Consider the following 20,824-nt stretch of genomic DNA (forward strand, 5'->3'; position numbering starts at 1 on the left):
TCACTGTTGGCTTCTTTGAGAACAAACTCCTTCCCGTCTCCAGGCTATCTCAGATATCCTTCACTACTCTGCTCTTGAGTTTATCTGCCATTTCTTAAAAAGTTAAGATAAGCCTCCAATCTACGTGAAGGTTCAGCAGTTGTGAAAATTTTGTATGAAATGTAGAACAGATACTTTCAAGATCTCATGCTTGTTTGACGTTATGCAGTTACATAGTCAAACTCCTCAAAACGACACACATCTTCCAGCAGCATAAATGGTAAGCACTATCACACGCATCTTCATTTATAAAAATGTCAGGCTATATATATTTATTTCACAAAATATGTATTACTATCATATTTTCACACATCTTCCTTATTCTCATTCATTTATCATTCTCTTTTGTGTGCTGGATATAAGATGCACAAGAAACATGTATTATTGCATGTATTTTGCCAACAGGTAGCAGCAAGCTGTAATCATCTCCTTTGGGTACATTCATTTGCAAATACAGACCAGCAGTAACAAAATATAATTTTCCTTGCAAATCGGGAACAGAATGATCTCTAACCAATATCCACTCTTAATGAATCCTATTGATATACCACAAGCAATGCCACGATATATCATCAACCATTCCACAAAGGACTTTTGCCAATACTTGTGCATACAACCAGACTCAACTCAGTACCAGTTCCTGCCCATCTTCAGGTTGACACCAACATGCATAAAACAGGAGCTCAGCAATGTAACAGTGTATTCTAGAACAGACAGGCCACCTGCCTGTCACTGTCATCCATCGGGCTTTGGTTGTGTGGAGATGATAGATAGCCACGTATTTGTATCGCCAAATCTGGTCAAAGAGACTTCTCCTTCTTGCTGTAGTCAGGCTACTCTGACTACTATATCACAGGAAGCTATGACTTCTTCTTGATCCCAATTAGCACATTCATTATTCAAAGTACAGTTTTCATTTGCTTCCCTTGGGAACAGCAGAGTATCACTGTGAGGATCTTTCAATACAACTTCACCCCCTTAATACACACAGGATTTGCTGACAAGTAACAGCTACTCATTCCCCTGAGCAAAGTTTATATTAATAGGACTGCATGGTGAATCATGAGATGGTATTAAATCATGCCTCCTGCCTGTATAAATACACCATTCAAGCACCCTACTATGCCAAGCGCAACGATTTGATTGCGGAAAACAGCATAGGGTAGATATCCTAAATGAGCAGGGTGCCTTGGAGAAATAACCTATTCAAACCCCAAAATAATAAAGACCCTACAGGTCTTTAAAGGGATCAGAGGGAATTTCTGTTCAGAACTGACAAGTTTAGTATTCTCCAGAGATAAAATATGAAGACTTGAAGGCATTAGATGTACTGCAAGCTATAACCCAGCTCTATTCAAGATACCGGCAACAGTTTTTAAGTACTGAAGTTTAGCCATGAACTACAAGCTAGGAGCATCTGAGGCAGACAGGATTTGGCAGAAAGCATTAGAGCGCACCGTTCACATGAAGTTTGCCTCCAAATATGAACACCACAAAGTTAAGAAAGCTTTTTCAACTTTATTGATACTTCATGTCTGAAGTTAATTCAGCCTCATAAGTATCTCCTAATGCAGCTGTTTGGAGACGCACTTCATCCCATGTTCAGCAATTCAGCCCCCGCTCCTGGACTCAGTCTGCTGTCTTACAGCAGCTGCTGTGCATGGCCTGTCCAGCCAACAGACTGCAGAGCACAGGAGCAGCCGCCTTTGCCTGAAATGGGTCAGATCTCTTCTGCCCATAGTCCAAGGGTCTGTGACTGAGGCCAGGTCAATGTGAGTGGAATTGCTCTGGTACTCTCTGCAGGCACCTTCATGTCAACAGCTAGCACATGGGAAAACTACTTCGAAAGAATAAAGTTCCCTGGGTTAAGCTTCAACACAAGTTCTTGGTACTACAGTAAACAGATGTCACCTTAAAGAATCACATCATGTGTCTTCTTCCTTCCCTCCACAAGAGCTCTTTGACAATATTCTACTTTTTTATTATACATTCCAGTCCTAAATAACTATTCTACTAAACACATGATTTTCTTCAGGAACCCCAGTGGACACTGTATTCATGCGAACACTGGATTTCTAATTTTAGCTCTCCCAACAACTTCCTCAGGACAAGACAAACCCATGGGGATCGTGTTACTGATCGGAATAACAGAAGAGGACAGAATAAGCACCAAAGACCAGAAAACCATAACACCTGTATCAATGCCAGATGGTAAGAGCCTTTCCTATCATCCACTTATCAACTTTTTTACTTCTGGTTAACTCCATTTGGTATTGGAAGCCAATACCAAAAGGATGGCCTTTTTAATCTCACCTTCATTTAGGCTTTAATCAACCTTTGTCACTACCGTTGGAGTTCACCAGCAAAGGACTGGTGTAAATTTGTGCAGAGAAGGAGGACAACAGAAAAGCATTATTTCTGTTTTTACTGAAACCAGTACTGTAGCTGATATTAAAGTTATTAGTTGTATATGAGTAAGATTTTATTGCTGCAAGTAATAAGACAAAGGTTAAGTAGTCTCCTTCTAAGACCTGAGATGTGCCCAACTCTCCTGCAGTGCAACATAGGAGAATGACGCAAAAAATTTAAATCAAACTCTTTCACTGAGAGCATTTTACCTTTTCTCAAGATTTTTTAATGGTGATCTGTCCCTAAGCAGAAGAAATGCAACTCATGATACTGTTTAGCAACTAAGCAAAACACCAAAATGCATATTACTGAACACCAGCAACAAATGAAAATAAGAAATATAATATTCCCCTACACGTTTTGACTTGTGTTGCCCAACAAACATGAACTGCACTGAAAGTTCGTATCCTCTTGTTCTCACAGACATAACTTTTGCACATCTGGATTATAAATGCTATTATTGGAACATCTCTCTGGTACTGCAATGACAGAAAGCACTACATAGCTGCCTTACAGAACTGTCAGAATTCAGGATAATTAAGGAGTCAACTGAGACTAGTGAATTCTTATAGAAATTATTTTCGAAAGTTTTTATATTTTCCTCAAATGTTTTCTTAACGATAGGTCTCCTTCACAGCCTGCTTCTTTAGATGCTTGTGGAATTCAGTACTACTGCAAAAGCAATGGAACTTAACAACTTTTGTCGTTGTCTACTAATCTATTCGGCCATTTGTGGTACTAGTAAAAGAGCTAAATTTCATGAATTCTTATCCTCTACTGTTCAGCCCTGATGAGCTCCTTAAGATCGCACAAAGCAAACATTGAACGGTTTTGTGTTCCATAGCCCTAATTCCTCGGGAAGCTGTGCAAGCGACCAGCGTCCACCACAGATCAGACGCCACCTGCTGCAACTAAGCTTCCTTCATAAATCTGTGAGGTAAACACTTTTCCTTAGATTTTGAAAAAGCAGTTTCAAAGTTCACTTTCTGCTGGAAGTGGACACATACCCCTTGTATAATTTTAGTGTTAATAAGCCCTTAAAACTGTTCTCAAGCAAAACATACAAGAACATGATGATGAGAGAAAAGGCACGTAAATTGTACAATGCATTAATTTTGCAGCAAAGCCAAGGAAAACATCCTCAGTGGAAGTCAATGAACTGTATTGCTCCACCCCAGCAGAAATTCTGATCCTGGTTTTCTCTCCCATTACAATCAATCTCTGCATTGCACACCAGAAAAACAGCCCGTGAATGCTCCATTCCCACGCATACATTTGGAGACACCGGCATGGTTTGCTTGGTTGCACACAAACACATATGCTTGTTTATAACGAGCAGTTCCTAAGAGACCCGCCCTACCAAACCATTTAGCAATAAACATCATAGGAAAAAAACAAACAAAACCACAGTTTCGCCCCAACCCTGCAGTGGGTTTCTGGAAAAACCTTGAAAACAAAATTGCCTACAAACAGCATTACCCTGGCACTTCTTTCAGAAAACTGTATTTAGAAATTCAGTTTCCATTTGTCACATTTGTGGAGAGTCAAAACTGCAAGCGCAACTCTCCAAAACTATTGAGAAACATTTAATGGCACTTGAAGAACAGATCCGAAATCCCTGTTTTACATTTACATCTTTTGCTGCTGACGCATGTGGAGAGGTGAGAGGGAGATTATGAAGTATTTCTAAGCCCTTGCACAAATAAGTGAGGTATTTTCATTCTATGCTAAAAACTGAATGCCATTTTGCAAAATGACATTGAAACAAGGAGCTGGAGCATCAGTCCTACATGAGTTAATAATGCATACTTAGAATTCCAAGTAACTATGCTTCTTAAAATTTTTTTTTCATTTGAATTCAGTTCTTTATGTATATACAAGCGCTAGTTTAGTTCATGTCAAAACAAGATTGAACAACTTTATTTCAATGGCAAAACCTGTGCACACAAGCCAACCACATTACAGTAACAACATTTCACAGGCCTCAACTGTACCCATGTAAGAAACTGCTAAAGACAGTGCAGCTCCACAATGGTATACAGGGGCACCTCAGTAGCCATGAACATACTACAAACTCCTGTTCTTCCTTAAACATTTTTAATAGGTGACTTTCCGCAATGATAAAAGCTACAGAAGGCCTAATTTTAGGAATACTTCATCGTTAGTGTCTGGAAAATTTTCTTCTGAATGTTATTTTTGAGGCAAAAAAGACCACATGCTGTGTAGTTGGAATTTTTCAGTGATTTACCTTAATCTGTCCAGACAGAGTATAGTGGACATCCGCGTTACACACAGAAACTTAAAACAGGTCACAGTTACATTCAAACCAAACAGGAAATCTACTTGTAGGAGAGTCAAGTTCCACCGTGTTGCCTCCCTGCCTGTACAGTACAACTTGTCTCGGGAGGGGAGTGCCAAGGGTTGTTCTGCCCTGAGTAAGATCTGTGAGAGCAACAGCAGTTTGAGTGTTGCCATCCCCAAGTGATGCTCTGGCAACAACATCAACTTTTACTCAAAAATAATTCAAGTTCATTAGCATTTTTTTTCTGTAGTCACCAAAAGTTCATCAGTAGCTGTTTCAATAATAAATGGAAGTTAATACACATATCTAATTTTTTAAATAGCATTCACAACTCAAGCATTATTTAAATATAAAATCTGTGGTGAAATCAACTTAACCCATATGTTATAAACTAGAAAAATACTATAAACTAGAAATAAAAGCTGCCTGAGATCATCACATATTTTTTAATGTAGTATTCAACCAAAAAGACAGATTATTGCGCAAATACTAGACAACTAATTACATAATGTACCTTCACAAAATTACATAATATGGGTGCAGCTTGTTTCCCTGTTTTCCGTTTGAAAAATAGATTGTTTAATAACCCATCAAAGCTATCTGTAAACCAAGGAAACAATAGAGCAGATGTTGACTGTTGTCTTGTGCCTCACAGACATAATTAAATACAATGAAACACTCATGCACCCAAATAATAGAGGACAAACAAATATAAAAATGGTACTCTATAAACACAAACCTCATTCACTGGGCACCTGTCTCCTTTCTGCGATATTTAAACCAGTGATGATACTGGAAAAGGTGTTCATCTGTTTCCAGACTACAGAAAAAACTACAAGCAAAAAATTCCTCTCAGTATGAAGTAGCTTTAACTTTGGCAGTACCGATGCCCACATTGCTGACTGCCATAAAGCAAGGAGGGAACCATATTTGCTATTGTAACAAAGCCAGGACAGGGCAGTTGCAGGTTCTGTAAGCAAAAGCTACGCGAATCAGTGACTCCAAATGATCCAAACAGACTAAAAACTCTGTACCTGCTGTGTAATACAAAGTCTTAAGATTTCCCCGGAAAGCCAGATTCCCTTAAACTGCAAAACAGGATTCGTGTAATTATTTTCTACCCTCACCCCTTTTGTAAAACAATAATGGAAAGTAAAGATCTGGTTCCGTAAGTATCAAACCAAGTGTTTATTTTCTAGGAGAGTGTCCCATAACACTAATATACTCTATTAAACATGAGAATTTGAGAGCCTTTTAAAAATCATCCTTTATCTTTAATTCTATAATCAAAGGTAGACATACATTTTCTCTAGTAATTTCAAATAGTGGATCGATATCAATAAGAATCATTGTGTAAATTTAAACAAAATCAAGTACTAATGATGCAGTTGCTATTCAGAAACAAAGTTTCCAGAAAAAAAAAAAACAACTTTGAAAATTAACACTCACATTTATTGCAAAAGAAAAAGGAAGCATATTTTTACTAATAAAAAATTATCTTGATTTAAAATAAGTGCTTTAATAAGTGTTATTAAATTTTTTATTTTAGATAAAGAATACAAAATTTCTTTGTTTAGTGCAAACATATTTTGCCTTTACATTTTATTTAGTTATTTCTAAGAAACAAGACAGAATATAATGTGATCTGCATCTCTGTGTTAATAAAACCATGCTAGCCTCTTTCCATAGACAACACCATAAAGCATAAATACCAAATGGAAAACAAATGGAAGTATAATGCCACTGTGAAGCAAACCAATCAACTCTAAAACAACTGAGATAGATCTCATCCAGTAGTTCATTCATTCTTTATAGAAATGAAAATATTCCTAGGTGAATCAGATTAAGAAAAAAAAAAACCAAACAAACAAATCACCCTCACCAGCTCTGAAAGGTTGTAAAGCACTAAATTCCTTTGATTTATGAAGGCAGCATCCACTGCACTGAGCAAAACAACTCAGCATGCCGGGACCCTTTTCCCTGAAATTCCTTTATTAACACAATCTGGCTCTGCTAGTGAACAGGAGCAGTGGTGCGGTGTGTATAAATCATTAATACTACTCTGTGCAATGGCTGAATTTCCTGGGTGAGCTGGAAAGCCTTCCTGCACAACAGGGATTTTGGGGTTGGAATTGACTGCTATGAAACGTACTTCATCATTCTCCGTGTTTGACGCTTCCCAATAGCTTTGTACTTTTCCTTTCCTTTTTCTCCCCCAAGCCCAACAACTGCAATAGAAATTTATTGGATTCTGTGTCTGCAAATAAAGGAAGAGAAAAGAAGGAAAGAAGCAAGCAAGCCCACTTAGAAGTAGAATCCTTTTCTCTTCGTTTAAAGACAGGTTGTGTTCAAATAAAATCTATTACTAACGAATACATTTTGAGTTTTTTAGATGTTTAGCTGACCACTTTAAACTAAAAAGAAACTGAAACAAACTACTCAAAGTGGGGTTAATCTTAAAAAAAAAAAAATAAACTAATCAACTGTCACTGAAAAAAGTGACGCCTCTCCAAATGACGTAATGTTCCATTGGAGCATTTATTTTTATTTTTTCTTAAGACCAGGCAGAAACAAGAGCAATGTCTGGGCACGAGGAACTCCTGAAGTTAGCTGTATCACTGTTCTTACTTTTGGTGTACCAAAAATCTTCACATCTTTCCACAGCACAACAGGCAATTTCACATGCATAAGCTGAGCGTGGTATTCTAAGTGGAGCTGGAAAAGATGGTAGCAATGGGAAAGGAAAAATAAACCAAAACTCTTGGAACTGCAATTTCTGAACATTCCTGTATTTTTGCAGCAAAACACACTGCACTTGGCTAGGGAACATGAAAACTACTTATGTTGCCTCTGAAGTACATGCAATGCAACAACAATGAAGTTGAATGTGTTTTCAAAGTTTGAAATGAAACAGCAAGTAGTCTTTATAAAACATTCTGCACTAAAATATTCTTTTTGGGGCTAGACTTAGAAAAACTAGAGTATGACAGAGAGAGTAATGCTGAAAAAGCAGTCTCAAAACCATATGCTACCCATCAGGAAAAATGACACACATTATAAAGGTAACTAAGGATACAATCAGTCTTTCAGCGAGGCCAGAGCATGATTCTGAATGCATCAAGCATCAGCACCACCACCAAACGAATTTATCGCCATCTAAACAGTAAATATTTAAGACACTTGGAATGCAGTTTTGAAAAAGCGAAGGAGCTGAAGTCAGAATAGGGAAACATTCCACAGTGCCGTTTTACACTTCTGCAGCCATCCAGCAGACTACAGATTACAAGAATAAGCCTGCAATGCATGCAGAAGTCCCTCTGCATTACACAATAATGACATTCTGAACGGAAATAAATGAAGCCCCTGCAGTGCTATTCTGTCAGCTTTTGAAAGTAAATAACTTCGCTTCTGACAAGAGAGAGACATTTTTTTCCTCCTCCTGCCATAGAGCATTAATTGAGCCATGCAGACATGTAACATCCCAGAGACAGGACAAATACATGACAAGGAGAAAAAGTTAAAGAAAGGAGGGGACACTCACTGAAGATATGGGCTGCCTGACTTCTTTTCACCCCCAAATTTTCAACACCAGCTCTGTTTTGACAAGATCTTATTCTCTGGGAGAACTTTTAACAGGTTTTTTTGTCTCCGTCTGTAATGCTTACTAAAACTTACTTCAAACAAATACTTTAAATTCACACTGTCTTATGAGCGACAGTGCCCTTATGAAAACATAAGCTTATATTGTACAACTTTCTACACAAACAAGGAGTGATGACAAGTTTCACGCCCATAAGCAATCAATTAAAAATATTTAATTTATAGAAGGCTTACTGGCCACAGCAGAGATAATGAAGATAGCTATAAAAGAGGCTAAAGAAGCAGCCTTCAAAACTACACAATAATAATAATAATAAAAGTTAATGCAAATCAGTAAGGAATTGAGGCAAGGCACACCATAACTGTAAGTATATACACACCTGACAAATATACAGGTGATGATACTATTAAATTTATGCAGTTACCAAAAAAAGCATATTCAAGATGTTATAGATAGGAAGACCAACAATTTTCACATGTTTCGATATAAAAGGTCAAAAGGTAAATTTAGAAAATGGTCTAAGATGAAAGCACTTGCATTCTTATTCATGAGCATCTGAACATCTTAAGTATCTCAATTCTAAAGTACCCCATATTTTCTTGCCTTATCTGGGGGAAAAAACATAAAATCAGTGACTCATTGTGAAGAAAAAATAATTCACTGAATGCTTCAGTTCTTACTACAGTATCTAATTTTGATTCCGCCTGTGTTCAACACAATGAGAAAGAGCAGGATCAAAACACAGCGCGATCTCTCCACAGCTGGAGCCTGCTACAGTGCAAAAGACCAAAGGCCCAACTACAACTAGTCAGGATACTATAGACATTAGATATGCTATTTTCTGTAATTAAATTCACTGGGCTGCTGCACTGACAGAGTAGGAGGGGAAGCAAAATGCAAAAGAAGACAATGGCGCTGCACTAGGCAACTCAGAGGTAAATGAGCAATGCTAGCAAAGAAATGACAGGAGTTCCTCAGGAGAGCTCTTGTACTACACCTCACACTTTAAAACTGATAAATCAATTGCACATACACCTTCAAAAGGCAGGAAAGCTTGAAGGATTCTTAGAGGGTGTTGACTTCTCCTTTCCACTAACATTATTCTAACTCTATAAAGCAAGGTGATAAATTCTAGTGTCGTAATTGTCATAACTTTCATTTATACTATCTATTAAATACTTCTAAAATATTTAAAACAGAATTAATATTAACATGATGATTGTATTTATTTACCAGTTCAGAAATACACACATTGAAAACCAAAAAATGTCCTAGTCTAGTATTGCATGGCTACTGGTCAAAAAAACCTAAAGAAACTGAACGAAATACCTACTAGTTGCCCTGAGAAAAAACCCTGCTAAAACCAACACATGCTTTCCTTGACATAAAACACCACATCACGTATTTTTTCAGAAAATAACCATCCATATGCATATTTATCAAATAACAATGAATAGCGACAACTTACGAACAGCTCACCACGGAAAATCCAGCTGTCACTTTTCAGCTGAAGTGTTTTAAAATGTTCAAAGAGCTCAGCTATGAAAACAATGATTCTAAGCCAAAAATATTCACCTGTTTCTGCCACACTGAAGCTCCTTTGCAACTGCTAGTAGCTTTCTTAACTGATTCTGGTTGGTTGAGGGGGTTTTGTGTTTGGGGTTGGTTTTTGGTTGGTGTGTTGTGGGTTTTTTTTACTTGGGTTGATATTGTTTTTTTTTCCTTCTAGTATTTGAAGAGGGGAGTACTTAACTAAAGCACCTCCTCTCGCTATTGTGAGAAGAGACTGACCTTATTTGACAACGCTGTAGTTAAACGCCCCAAACTAGCTCTTATTCAGAATAAGTACTGCTATAGCACTTGATCTCTAAGCCACTTCTCATTAGTCTCTGGAAAACAACAAAACAGCTCTTGGGAGACAAAAGATATGTAAACATTTAAATTTGTCTTGAATAAGAGGTGGAGCCTCAAATACCAGCTTCAAAGTTTATTCCTGAATAGAGTATGTAAGATCATTTGGTAAGATAAACAGCACATCAAGCTATCACTGGTTACCTCTGCATTAACAGTACTTCTGGATGCAACAATTACACTCCCACCTTTTGAGGTCTATTTCATTTCTAAACTAAAATCCCCTACGCTTGCCACACTGCGCCCTTAGGTGCAAATCCACCCGCGCAATCCTGCCTGCAGCATGGTAATGCCTTTCTTCTGTTTTAACAGAGTCCTATAATTTATCTGATAAAGTACAGGTTTTTACCCTACACATATGAATAAACAAGCACTATGTTTCTCTTGGGGCAGTGAAGCTGGTTAAATGGATCAGAAAACCCTGAAAAGATTGCCTACCCTCAGTCCATCAGCTACTGGACAATTATTCAAGGCCCAGCTGTAAGAAAAACAGACGGTAAGTGAGCATTAGTAACGTGGACTTCTTTTCACTCATGCAGTCATAAGCAGAGGTTGTATGCTCTCACATGAAAATTGCCATGAAGTAGCAGACTGAGGAACAAAATTGTGCAAAGACTCCAATTTGTAAGCTAACAGATGCTTAAAATTTTCATGAGTGAAAGTCAGATTAACTGATTTTAGAGAAAAGCCACAGAGTGAGCACTATAAATGGACTAGGTAAAGAAAGGCAGTGTTCTCATGATGGGTTTAAACAGTGTCATCATAAAGCATCAGTTATCTAATTCAACTACCACACCCGATCCTTTGAAAGACTCACAAAGTATAAAATGCAAAAGACACACACTTAGAACTGTAACTGCAATGTTGGCATTCAGCAATTGATGTGCTCGTGCTCTCTAAATAAAAAGGTAAACTGTATCCAGGAATTATTAATCCAATTTAATTCTTTTACACAATTTTAGCACAAAGATAATCAGCTCTAATCCTTATTCCATTATTGACATTATTGACTACATCAATTGAAAATGCTACCAAATAAATCAACGTTGAATTAAGCCAAGAAGAAAGAATGTGATAAAAAGTCTTTCAGACTCCAATAAATCATCAGATCCAGAAGCATGACATAAGTAACTAAGTCGAGAATTCAGCTTTTCTCCATAGCGATAATGCTTAAGGCCCAAATAAAATTACACTAATTTACCATGTAAGCACTAATGGAATGGCTGGGGTAGAGATGGAGGGTTTGTTGGGTTTTGTTTTCATGGTGGATTCTTTTTAACAGTGATACAAGAGCTGCACTGCCTTGTTAAAGACAGAAAAGGTTGATATTGAAGTTTCAGTTCAATTGTTTTCGATCTGTGAATGTCCAGTATGAGCAATTGCTCCATTTAAGAGGAATTACCCTTTGTACAAACCACTTCACTACTTAAAACAAAGCACATATATCATCATTAAACAGAAAAAAAAAATCACCAATTTTAAAATAATGACAGCAGCACTGTTCATTATGACATGGAATATTATGTGATGTTTTAAAACAACAGTTGACTTTGTAACTTTACTCGGAAAATACCAACTAAATAGCCCTATGTCCAGGCAAACATATATCATAGGGAAATACCAGTTAACAGAACCAAGCCTCCATTAATATACGCTAAATCCCAATTGCCAGGGGGTCAAAATTTTGCTGCAAATATTACTTCACACTAGCATTTGATGTAAGCTTGTGGTCAGAAATAATTTCTTCCACTGATGGGTTGTATTAAGGAGAAGAGAAAATAGATGTATTTAGCTGTTTCTAACACCATAAAATACTACCAAATGATAGGATGATAAGGTGAAATACAAATCCAAGCTCCTTTTTCCTGTATCGTTAAAGATCGACACTAAGCAAAATTCTAACCCAAATGCATCTACACTTTCCCCAATTGTCCCTATCTTTATAATGACGCACTAAAAACCATACATCCTCCTCCTGTTTATTGCTGCCACTGACAGTCCTGTTGGTTTTAATGTTGTTTGAAAACTCTTTCTGGATTTCTAAAGTTAGAAGCATCCTAGTAAGGGAACTTCCAAATAATTTCAGACTACTTCCCATAGCTTAACTAACTCTGAAGCACCCTTCCGTTTTTGTTGGTTTTTTTCAAGTATCTTACTGACAGCTAATACATAACGCAACATGAACTAGGCCTCTGTACATTATCTATTTTTAACTTTATTTTCAACAGTTAAGCTTTACGTGTTTTTAGGTAAAGCATCCTGTATGCACGAACTGTTTTTAAATAAAAAAAATCCAGTTTCTCACTTCGCTCTTGAAACATCATATACGTGCATAATCTGGAAGCTACTTAATATCTTAAGCAAATACTTAAGTTTCTAACACCAGACAATGTAGTAGAGCACTTCTGTGGGTAGACTGTGAAAAACAATTAATCCATTTATACTAAACAAACTGACCAAGCAGTATTAGTTTAGCAAATAAATAATGGCCAATTTTAAATGACTACCAAAACACAAATTTTCTCAAATGGTTAATAAAGTTCCACAGAAAACCACCATCCTCATGGCTACACAAATATTTATTGACAAGATGACTGGTTTGCCCATCTTGAGAAGAACATAATGCCTTCTATAATCTTTTAGGAAAGGCACACATCCAATCAGAAAATTTAAATGTGACAGAATAGTAGCATATTTAGCATATACAAACAAAAATAGAGAATAATTTTTTCATAGACTCTAAATAGTAAAGTTTAACAACTGAGAGTGAGCTCGGTTGTAGTACAGATGTCTGAATTCATTTTAATTGAGGTGCAAGCGAGCAGACATATCTGAAGTGCAATTTTTATAGGAAAAAAAATACTCCACTCTGTAGGTTCACATGGTGTCTATATACAGCTGGTCACAGGGTCCACAGGCGGGGGGAATCACTAGCTATTAAGTTACCAGATAAAGCTTTTAGGTTACCAGTATTTGAGATCGATAGACAACTTTACAGAGTAAGAACAACTTTTACAGTTTCACCAAAATAGTGCTTATTTGCTCCAAACATACAAAACATAGGTATTCTTGTAGGTTTGCTAGAAATTATCAGACATGGGAAAAGCAGAAAAAAAACCCCAAACAAGTAGACTGTCATGGCAAAAGTTTCTTAATGTTTTTCAAAAATATAAAACACTTCTTACCCTTTCCTATTTAAAACCAGAACCATGTTATGTTAGCTTTGTAGGTAACGTCACCACAGTACCATCTTTCTGCCTGAATAATTTTGAAATAAAGTAACATTATTTCTAAAGAAATACTTAACCAAGTACATAAAATAATAAATCATATCTGAATTAAGATGATATTTGACTCTCTAGGAATACAGAATAACTAAAACGCCAAGTAGCAACCAAAAGAAGCAACAAGCACAGAATTGTGAACCTGCCACAATTATCTTCAGGCATTCAGATGACTTTTTAACTTATATGTAATTGTGATTAGTAGAGGCAGAATGATTCTAAACTGACAATAGGATTAACCAGATGAGAAAGCCAATGCTTTAAAAAAAAAAAAAAAAAACAAACTTTCAGTGTGACAGTTAATCCACTTAAAGAGTTAAAAATTATCCGCTAGATACAGCCCTTTCTAAAGCGCATTAGCAATCACTTCTCATCTTTCTCTCAAATGGAATAGATGGAATTGAAGTCAGTATTTTAAAGTAATCATTATGGTTGCACAGTTTCTTCAACCTTAAAGCAGTGCCATACTATAGACGTGTTTGCATAATGATACTACAATAGCTCACACAGGAAGGTTATTACAGCACCTAACCTCATCTTTGTTATCCTTTATCAGCTCCTCGTGTGGCCATGTTGACCTCTCACCTTAATTCACATTTTTTCTTTCAAAAGCTGGATCTTTTAACATACAAATTATTGTTTGGCAAACTCAAACGAACAAATCCAGCAAAATACAGAAGTACATTTTGTATACAACCAGCAACTGCATAAGTCACACTGGATCATTAAAGCTGATCTATAAATATCTTTTCCAAAATGTATCCAGAATACAGAACTACTAAGAACATACACTTAAATTATGACATGCATTTTATTTAAATAATACTTCATATTTATCTGATGCAGATTTTAATTGCAGACATATGAATCTCTCCCACGTACATGCATTATCCAGGGCACACACAAGAATCTTTTATTATGCACTCCCATGCTGTAAGTCAGAAGTGGTTTATCCTACTATACTGAAGAAAAAAAAAGCTACAGAAGGGTTTGTATCCTGCAAATACTTTTCTGTTCTTTCAGTAGTAAAACAAATATTCTGAAATAAAAAGTAAGCTTTAAATCTATTCTATTTAACCTTCAGGAAAGAAAATAAATACTGTAAAACATCTATCAGGCATTTGCAAATGCAGAAATGAAGTTACAGACTGTTTCATGGAAGTCAATATGCATATAAACTATTGTAGCAGAATTTGGAAGAAATGCCCCTATTCGTTCCAGTAGGCATGAGATTTGTTTTTCCCCCCCCTGAAGTTTCACCAGAAACTAACAAAATAAACAAGATTAATCATTTTTGCATGATAACATATTTCTGTCTTGGCTCTGCATACTTATTAGGTGACTCTCTATAACAGTGGAGTCAGTTATAAAATACAGATGTAGAATACAATGATGATTCCAAAAATACTAGTTTAAAAAATAGTTATTATCCAGTTATTTACTTCATGTTATAACAGAGAGAGGGTACCATCTAGTAAATAATTTGGGGGGAGAGAGTGGTGGAAATACTTAAAAAAATCTAGAAGTAGAAATTATATAAAATGAATTTTAAAAAACCCTTAAAAATAGACTAGAAATTGGTATCATTTTGCTGATATCAGAACATTTTTTAAACCCATTCCAGTATACTTCAGTGACAGAAGTATTCATTTGCACACATATAGCTTTATAAGTCTTTTTTTTTTTTTTCTTTTTCTTTGGTGAACTAAAAATCAGCTTGATTTTAATCAGCAGCATGTTTCAACACAGACTTAAAATTCCTGGCTTCAAAGAAGGCTTAAACAAAATTGCCATTGGGCACATTTACATTAGAAGTATAATTTATGCCTGCAAGTGAATAAAGAGCAGTCCTTTATGGCTGAAACTCTGCTACAGTATCCATGAGAAATGCAGTCAAAGTACTGTGCTAAATATCTATAAACAGCATCAATAAAGACATCGCAAAAAAAAAAAAAGAGATATGCAAAGGCTTGATGCTCTGTAAAAACGTATTTTCTACTCACTCTCACCATTCTCAAGTGCAGGCACAACATTCACTCCACACAGTGGGAGACATTTATACAGTCTATTCACACAAAAAATATCTCCAAGATTACAAATCCCCCAAACGATGCTGACAAAGCAGACACCATAGGAAAAGAAAAAGTTAAGCAAACTTACCTGCTGTAAGTACATAAAAGTCAAGGCACAGGAGAGCTGGGGACACATGCCCACATTCGGCAGTGCCACGCAGGTTGCACCCGTAAGGGGATGCTGCATGGTGTTGCTCTGAAGTCTACGTAGAACAAGTGAGGGGGCTTGCATGCAAGCACGTTTGCCCTATCTTGTCACTACAGTTTTTTCCTTTTGACTATTTAAATAAGAAACAGGATTTCTTCAATGCCTTTTTTTTTTTCTCCCCAGCGCTAGATCCCTACATTCATTTGTCAGCTAAGGCAACTTGGTAGATTTAAACTACGAATTTTTAACAGAGAGGAAAAAAAGAAGACACAGCCTGCAGCCTATTGATGAGCAAATGGAACTTCCTCAATGACAGCGAGAGCTGAAGCTTGTCTCACAACAGTAGCTGCTGACTAGTAAGAGCGAGAGATTGACTCCGTGAGGCTCAGTCGGCTGGTGCTGATGCTGCACAGCTTCTCATTTGTCAAATGGGTCCTAGGGCAGGGTCTCTACCACTCACCAAAATTCAAATACTGCATTTTAAAAATCCCTGGAGAGGATAGGGAAGGAGAGCAAGTGAGTGCGCTGCATCACAGGCATCCATGAGATCTGGGCAATTAGTGTCATTGCCCAGCTGGGACTGAATGCCTGTTACGATTCTGCACACACGCATACACACTCACACACACGATATTTTTTTCCCCTCTCAGGACTCGCATCTGAGATAGAAAGGGCTTTCCCCTTCTAAAAAGAGAAGTATGAAGCACAAAGTGGGGAAGGGAAAGAATCTTGACTAGCCAAGAGGATTCCAGCAAATATAAAGCGCTATCAGTAAATGACCTTTTTTTAAACACAGATTAATTTTATATCCACACTTCATTCACCACCTAGTTTCCCAGAGAAGCTTATAAATGCATTATAGCGAAACTGTGAAATACCAGTGTAAACCACTGCAGCAGAAACACTAGGAATGAAAAAATTCTCTGGCACACTATGTCTGCTTCACTGGGGGGAGGGGAGCAGGCTTGGATAAAGACTGTATCTTAAAATTGGTCTAAAACCCATCTCATCTAAAATTACAAATTTATTTGACAGCTAGTCAGTCTGTTATAAAGGACTGCCCTATCAGGTTACATGGAAAGATTACATTTGCCATTTTCAGAATTTAATGTTTACTTTTTACTTTGAGAGTGATACCTCAAATTAGTATTCCACTCTTGCAGGCTTTTTCTCCCCCCCCCACCCCATTCTATGGAGTAATAATTATTCATTAGTAGATCTAGTTAGTCTTTATGTAATAAAGTAGGATGTGACCTGCAAATCAAATAATTTATATTACAGCTTGTCCTTGAGGTTCTATATTACAGGTCTCTCTTTTTTTCTTAGATACAACTCAAGTATAACCAGAAGACACTACTATTTTTAATTACAATTTGAAAAATTAATTACATATTAACTCTTTAGGAAAGAAGGTCAAACCTCAAAGCAACACCTGAGGTTTTGAAGGGGTTCCTTGTAAAAGACTCTGCACAAGATTTTAAAATTACCTGTTTTATAGGATACCTAACTCCCACAAAAACACATCTTGGATCAAGTTTAATGTCCACCACAATAAATAATGCACATACAAGAGAAGCCTATTTCATCAACAGCATAACTGGTTTGATATTAAGATCTGCCCTTAAAAACAAATAATAGTCCCTGCTTAACTGGAAACAGATACAGAACGTCACTGCAACTCAGGCGCTGTATCAAAATAAAATAAATTCTTTTTCATTCTACATGTGCGCACACATACCTGCACCCACACAAGCTTCAGAGACTGATTTAGATCCACTAAGTCTTCTTCACGCAAAATCGAAAATTTTCCAGCAGAATCAATTATTACATAATTTTCTCTCTCAAAAGCAGTCAATGCAACAAAACCAATATATGAGAACTCGAAAATCAACACCCGAACAACCACGCACAAACTTACAATACAGGGACTGGTTTTGTCTTAGGAAACATCCCTGCTTTTGCAGTTTGTCACGGAGTGATCTGCAAGAACAGCTCAGATACAGAACAGCAAACAGAAAAAATCCGAAAACCAAGCCACCAACAAAACCCCCACACACCACAGAGCAAGAGAGAGTGAGAAGGAGAAATGAACTCTCTCTATGCACTTTCTCCTTTTTTCGTGCTTCCTCTGCCTTAAGCAGTCTCTTGTTCTGACAGGAGTATGTCATGCTTTTCTACCTTTTTTTTTTCCTAGCACAGAAAGGCTGTTATTCTGCAAATGCCCTAAGCTGATAGAATTTTCCCTTCAGCTCATTTTCATATGAAATACCATAAATAATACATGGTACTTTAATAAGACCTTATCAGAATGTTTAATGAAAAACAAATATGTTATGTAAGGAGGCAAATAACCAACTCGTTCCACATTATGTCAAAATCAAAGGTAGCCTGTTTCCTAGCCAAAGAGTTTGGAACTATAGAAGTCTATCCAATTTCCTAAAGTGAAGTTCTGGAACATGGAGATGGTCAAGCAAAGTTTCTTTTGTCTATTGCACTATTTTACAGCTTAAAGGACATCCATAAAACAGATTAAACTCTTAAAACAAGCGTGTTGAACAATTACTTGAAGAGAATATAGTAGTGTAAAAGTAGCTAATGTTAACTGCAGAAGTAAATTACTCATTAGCCTTTTATCCTTGAAACTTTCACACACTTCAAAGTAAGAAAAATATGACCCGCAAATACTATGGATACCTTACATCTGTTTATTCATATTATTAAAACAAGAATGTCAATGTTTTAACTATCCAAACCACCTATACACATAGAAACAACCTAAGAAAGAAACAGAATTCTTTAGCCTGATATAGGCTACTTCAAGAGATGCAAGAGAAAGTCATTATCAATTTTCATCCTTTCCAAAGATAACTTATCATTATGTCTAAAAAGAGAAAAGGTAACAAAATGTGTTTTATTTTTATAAAAATAAAATCAATGTCTCTTCTTTAAAGCCATTTCTTTGTTTATACACACTCTCCTACCAAACCCAAGCCATCAATCATAACCACATTCCAAGTTATGGCTATATATACAGTAAGTACCACCACAAACTTGCCAAAGGTACATGAATGACTGTACACAATTTGACCTTCTAACCTCATGCACAGGGACGGTATCGCTATAGCTGCAGTTTCACAGAACAGCATATGCTCCATCAATATCTCATCTGCAAATTATTAATAACTTGATTTTTCCCTTATTCTGCAAAAATCAATAAGTGCAATTGCAAGCCCGCTTTACCTACAGCGTATGACATCTTCCAGTTGCCTCAATGCTCCTCTGTTGGGTCAGTAACTGAAATCAGTTGTTTCTCACCTAGTTGCTGGTATTATCAATTAGATAACGATTAACAACAACTACAAACATTGTTCAAAACAAGAGGAGGCCACCAGTCTACACAAACCAGATCAGCCTCTGTGGGACTTCAGTTAGAGATGTAGAAATAAAAAGTTCTTCCACGGTGGTAACGGAGCCATCTGAGGTGTAATGCCTCCTACGCCACCGTGAGAGGCAACACTCCCTTTTCCAACCTGTCTGGATTGTCAGTGTTACGGTATATAGCACAGGCAGAGAACTTCCAGTCTTCCAATCTTGAATATGCAAATAGCTACATGAAATCAAAGAACCTCTGAAACAACTAAACAGAACCAACAGCATTTCCCACACAGCTGACATACAAATACACTCTCACATTTACAATGCATTTGTTTACTTAGTATAACACATTCCACTTAAAAATCATTCACTCAATTTTCTTGTGATCTGGTAACCAACTTCTACTTTTCAAAACTTTAGTTCAAATTTCACATTTACAAACATTTAGCCTAAAAGTTAACCTTTAGAATTTTCACAGCAGACTGTCTAATCAATCAAACCCTTTCCATCAAGCAAGAAAAGATCTGAAAGAGATCACCTGCAAGACCACGCACCACTTGGCTTTTCAAACTTGTCTCACTAGTAGCCTACTCTAACAAGTTTATACATATAGGAGGCATACAGTATTATACGGATTGTATGCCTCCAGATGCCCAGCATAAAAAAAAAAAAAAAAAAACCACAACTGCATATTACAGTATCCATGTGAAATATGTATTTTCTTTTCAACTTCATAAGATTATTAATGTGACAAAAAAAATAATTCAGGCAGGTGGTATAGACGCTAACAGTAGTGCAGTCCTCTTTCTAAACACTCCTTTTCTGATGCCGCATGAAAAAAAATAGCTCCCTTCAACTTCAAACCAGGAAAAGCAGCATATTATGAGCTTGAAAACAGAATGCTTCATTAACATATTCTGACAAATTACTAGCAATCGTCAATATCTTTGCCTTTATTCCACATAGTATTCTATTTTCTAACACGTGTGTTACGGTTTTTTTAAAATAAACTAGGGAAATATCACCAATGTTTTTAAATCATTTGTTTTGTCGAAAGACTGAATAAAAGGTTTGCCCTCTATTCTCTCCAATTAATGGGTGACATCTGATCCTTCCCGTGATATTTTCTTGTCGTGAAAATACTTATTTCTAATTTAAGGTTTCTGTTAAGATTGCTCTTCTTTCCTAGCTCTTAGCACAACGATCAAGACATCGCAGAGGCTCACACTTACCTCCGGCACACAAGCACCACGAATTTTCTGTTTCTATTAAGCACTGCGCTACGTCCATTGACTTCTCCAGTATTTCATACCCAGTGTCTGCAAAGACTCGGTAGTACAGTTAACCTCTTCAGCACCATTTAATACATATTTCATAAGCCTTCAACACTAACCATCTAGATTTTTTCACCAGGTGAGAAGTCAAGGGCCCCTGTTCCCAGCAAGGCGTTTGGAGTGGGGAAGGGAACAAAAGCACTAAGAACGTTCAGCCCTCGTAAAGTTGGAGACACTTGGGACAGAAGACGTACGTTCCTCAGCAGGTCTGATTTCCCTGGCCTACCGTACCTGGCCGTCCTGCAGAAGGCAAGGGAGTGGGGGGGGGAAGGCCAGGCCCACCCACCGGGTCCTGACCCAGCTGCGCGCCCCCCCCACCAGCGCCGCCGCGCACAGCCATGCAGCACCC

At 37.0% G+C, this 20,824-nt stretch overlaps 1 protein-coding gene across 44 annotated transcripts in view; it reads right to left on the minus strand.

Annotated features, from left to right (window-relative positions):
- RBFOX1 (RNA binding fox-1 homolog 1) overlaps positions 1-20,824 on the minus strand; it is a 1,166,109-nt gene that overhangs the window by 268,791 nt on the left and 876,494 nt on the right. For 2 of the 44 annotated variants that reach the window (XM_075435969.1, XM_075435954.1), the window contains exon 1: positions 15,707-16,057. The exons of 38 other annotated variants lie outside the window; for them this stretch is intronic. In XM_075435969.1, coding sequence (XP_075292084.1) covers positions 15,707-15,850 — 144 coding nt within the window. In that variant the 5' untranslated portion in view covers positions 15,851-16,057. Of the gene's footprint in view, positions 1-15,706; positions 16,063-20,824 lie in introns of those variants that run through there. 4 more of the 44 variants (XM_075435983.1, XM_075435972.1, XM_075435966.1 and 1 more) reach the window with 4 other exon arrangements.

The sequence above is a fragment of the Opisthocomus hoazin genome, chromosome 15, assembly GCF_030867145.1.
Source record: "Opisthocomus hoazin isolate bOpiHoa1 chromosome 15, bOpiHoa1.hap1, whole genome shotgun sequence".
NCBI lineage: Eukaryota > Metazoa > Chordata > Aves > Opisthocomiformes > Opisthocomidae > Opisthocomus > Opisthocomus hoazin.